The 3657-nt window shown below is 48.6% G+C and overlaps 1 protein-coding gene across 1 annotated transcript in view; it reads right to left on the bottom strand.

Annotated features, from left to right (window-relative positions):
* Gsto2 (glutathione S-transferase omega 2) overlaps nucleotides 1–2906 on the bottom strand; it is a 12140-nt gene extending 9234 nt beyond the window's left edge. Inside the window, exons 1-3 of the mRNA XM_005352449.2 lie at nucleotides 2873–2906; nucleotides 2506–2614; nucleotides 34–256 (exon numbers count right to left, since the gene is read on the bottom strand). Coding sequence (XP_005352506.1) covers nucleotides 34–256; nucleotides 2506–2614; nucleotides 2873–2906 — 366 coding nt within the window. The remainder of the gene's footprint in view (nucleotides 1–33; nucleotides 257–2505; nucleotides 2615–2872) is intronic.
* Between the last annotated feature and the right edge of the window lie 751 nt (nucleotides 2907–3657).

The raw sequence follows: 3657 nt of genomic DNA, 5'->3' as shown, positions 1-3657 counted from the left end.
TACAGAACAGCTCCTCCACACAATTGTGTGTACCTTACAGAACAGCTCCAGTAACATCTTCTGGCGAGCTCGTTCGTAAGGGTCATATGGAAACAGCTTCCTTCCTGGGTAGATGTCATCCAGGTACTCGCAAGCGATAACGGATTCGTAGATAAGTTGACACTGGCTGTTCTCCAGGACAGGAATCTGGCCGAAAGGATGTTTTGTGTAGTACCACTCAGGCTTGTCTTTCAGGTTAATGTTGATAACTTCATGCCTTGAAAAAACAAAAGGGAGACAGGCTGGAAATGAGAAGCATATAGGAAGACAGCTCACCTCAAAACCAGACAGCTGTACCATTCGTGCTTAGAGCTGTTTGACACGGGAACTTTATGTCAAATATGTGACATGTTCGTGTTCGTTTCTGCACTGATATCTTCCACGGCTTCTCTTTTCCTGTGATTGAATCTCAAGCCCGATAGCATCTCCTAAGAAGTGGCTGAGGCAAGATGAGAGCCAGGCTGACTCCATACGCACTCAGCCACAGCACTGGGGAATTAAAGCCGGCAAGCACAAGTCCAAGAGGACGTGGTGGCTCAGGTCTGCAACCCCAGGACCCAGGAGACAGAGGCAGCAGGACTGTAAGTCGGAGAGCAATCTAGGCTACATTTGAGGCCCTGTCTCAAAAGCAAAACATTAACAACCACAGAAACACAACTGTGTTATTAACAGGTCATACTAGATGCTGGTGAATGCTAACAGTGAAGACCACACAGCCCACAACAAGCTGTATGCTCAAGCTGAGATCCTAGCCAGTTTCTTCCCCTCTAGGTGCTCAGCGTCCACAAGTCCCATGTCTTGGCGTCACTGTGGCGATCAAAGCAGGGATCGTGTGTAGTGTTCGGGAGAGTACCTAGTACATTAATTAGCCGCAATCACTTTTCAGTCCTCCCCTAATCATTATTATTGGAAGTTCAAAACCAGGAGGTCACTAGAGGCACAAGCACACGTTTAAAAAGATTTAGAAAGAAAAAAAAACAAAAAACACAAACTTCCAAGCGGCAGTTCTCAACAAGATTATTTTACCTCTCCTCCAGGCAAGGAATGAGCATCAATATCCGGGGACACTTTGGTTTTCAGCAGGGGAGTGGGGTACCATCCTAATGGGTAAAGAAGGGGATACTGACAAACAACCTGGGATGCACAGGACAACCCCCTTTTCTCTCCCCAGCAAAGAGTCATCTGGCCCCAAATGCCAGTCAGTGATGCTAAGATTGAGGAACTCCACTAGGAAAAACCAGTTATGGGTCTGGGCATGTAGTTTAGTTGGTGAAGTGCTTGTCCAGCTAAGGAAGCCCTGGATTCTGTCCCCAGCATCACACAAGCCAGGCATGGTGTCACACTGCTGTAATTCTAACACTGTGGAGGAAGAGCTAGAAGGCTCAAAAGTTTAAAGCCATCCTCAGATACATACTGAGTTTGTGGTCATCCTGAGCTGCATAAAACCCTGTTTCAAAATAAACAAAAAAAAAAACCCATAACTACTATTTTAATCAGTTCCTAAGCGGCCAATTTGTGCCCAAATGAGCAACATATTGCATTGCTCTGATTTTTCTAAAAGTAAACAAAACCAACAGGTACCATAGGGCTAAATAGATTAGAGCCAGCAGGAATACTCTGGGAATGTATATTATACATAAGCATCTATGCAGAGTTAACTTAAAGCTGTTTAAATTTTTCATTTAAAACATCTCCATATGGGTCTCTCTATTCCCCGACACGGACTGAACGTCTGACGCCAACCCCTATGATGGACTTCCCAAGTCCTGAGCCAGAGGCTGGAGTGACACTTGTATTTTGTGTGTGAGAGGGGGTCTTATGACCAAGGTGATCCTCCTGTCTCAACCTCCCAAGTTCTGCAGTCACAGGGATGTTCCTCCATGCTTGGTTTCAGGTGGTGACTTGCAAATAGAGCAAGCACTCCTAGCGGTTCAGCTCCAGCCCCAACAAACACTTTCTCAACACCTACTAAGTGCCAGGCTCTCTTCTAGTGCCACAACGAGGCAGAGCCTACTATCTCGAACTCTTTTTCTGCATGGTTGCCATGGGGGGTGGGTGGTAGAAAGACAGAATGAACTAGGAAATGTTGGAAGTAGTTAAGTATGAAGAAACAGAACAGAGTTACTCCAAGCTGCTTGGGCGGAGATAGGGCTACCTCGGTGCATTTAGGAGAGGCATCAGTGAGCTTGGCCGTTCCCTTCCTAAACCAGGGGTGGGTAGGTGGGGACCAGTTCACCGACAGCATCATCCAGTGTAGGCTGCCATGCCCGATGGTTCTTGAAAATCTGATTTGGAAGAGAACTCAGGATTTCAGGAAATCCTACACAAACTCAGCCCTTGCAGTTACTCAGGCTCAGAAGAAATGGAAGAGAAGCCCTTCAAAGAGCCGAGCCTCCGACTTGAAATATTCTCCTGGAGATGAGGGGTGAGGGTGTGCTCAGGGAGCACGTGGCCTCAGTTTCTCACCTGATGCCTTTGGCCTTGAGGACCAGGCGTGTCCTGTGCGAGTAGGGGCAGAACCTCATGCTGTAGATGCGGATCACACCCTCTGGGACTGGTCCTGGGGGACAGCTGCCTGCAGGGCGGGGCAGGGGCGAGAAGATGAAGAATCTGGTTAGCCCTGTGGGGAGGAGCCTTGCTCACCTCATGGGTGTTCTTGGAGGACTCTGTTCTGGGCCTCTCAAGCTCCACAAGGGACACTTGCACATACAGTTTGTCCAAGTCTGTCCTCTGTCCTCTGGTTTACAGGCCAAGGCTCAGTTACCCCTCTCCAGAGAGAGCAGCCCCATCACGCCTCTCCCCCATCCCAAGGGTCCAAGTCTTGAAGGTTTACCTCTCCCCAAGCATCTGGAGGCATCCCCAGACATCAATCTCCAGGTGTCTGTGCAGTACCCGAAGGCTCACAGTCGCCACCTTGTGGCTCTCTGCTGCCCGTGGTTCCAGATACAACTGTGCTTCCTCCGGACCCAAACTGACTTTCTCAGCAGTGGACAGCACTCTGGTGGGGCAGAGAGAAAGTGAATCGGGACCCCCTAGGATAATCTAGCCCTCTCCAAGACACCTCCCCAGATATGGAAGCCCACAAATGGATGAAGGAAACAATAAGTACCCCCAGAAAATGCCTCTTGCTTCAAACACACAGGGAAAGCATTTGGTGGGTCCTCACCCCCAAAAAAGAAGACTGGACACTTAAATCCCAATGTGGATTTCAAAGGAATCGAAAACAAATCGATCAGGCTAATATTACCTTTTCCTTTTTCTCACAAATCCGCATCCTAAGCAGATAGTTGACCACACTTTCTGCATAACGTGTTCAGCGTGCCTTCTTTTTAAAAAGGCCAAACTTTCTCATGGTTCAGCAAACGGAAGGGAACACTTGGGACATGGTGAGACTCTGCACCACTCAGGAAGTGAATGGCAGCTTCCAGCCCACACTGCTCTCACCTCTCCCTGATACTCCATTTGTGAGATCTTTACCCAGGTTCTGAAAAACTGGCAGTGAGGAGGAACAAGACTCCGGGAGCCAAAAACTGTTTCTGGGTCCTCCTCCAGCCTGACTTTCTGGCGGAGTCCTTCAGTGTCCAAGGACAAAAGGCTCAGCAGCACAGCGCCCATCTA

The sequence above is a fragment of the Microtus ochrogaster genome, chromosome 8, assembly GCF_000317375.1.
Source record: "Microtus ochrogaster isolate Prairie Vole_2 chromosome 8, MicOch1.0, whole genome shotgun sequence".
NCBI lineage: Eukaryota > Metazoa > Chordata > Mammalia > Rodentia > Cricetidae > Microtus > Microtus ochrogaster.
This window is presented reverse-complemented; position numbering and strand designations above follow the sequence as displayed.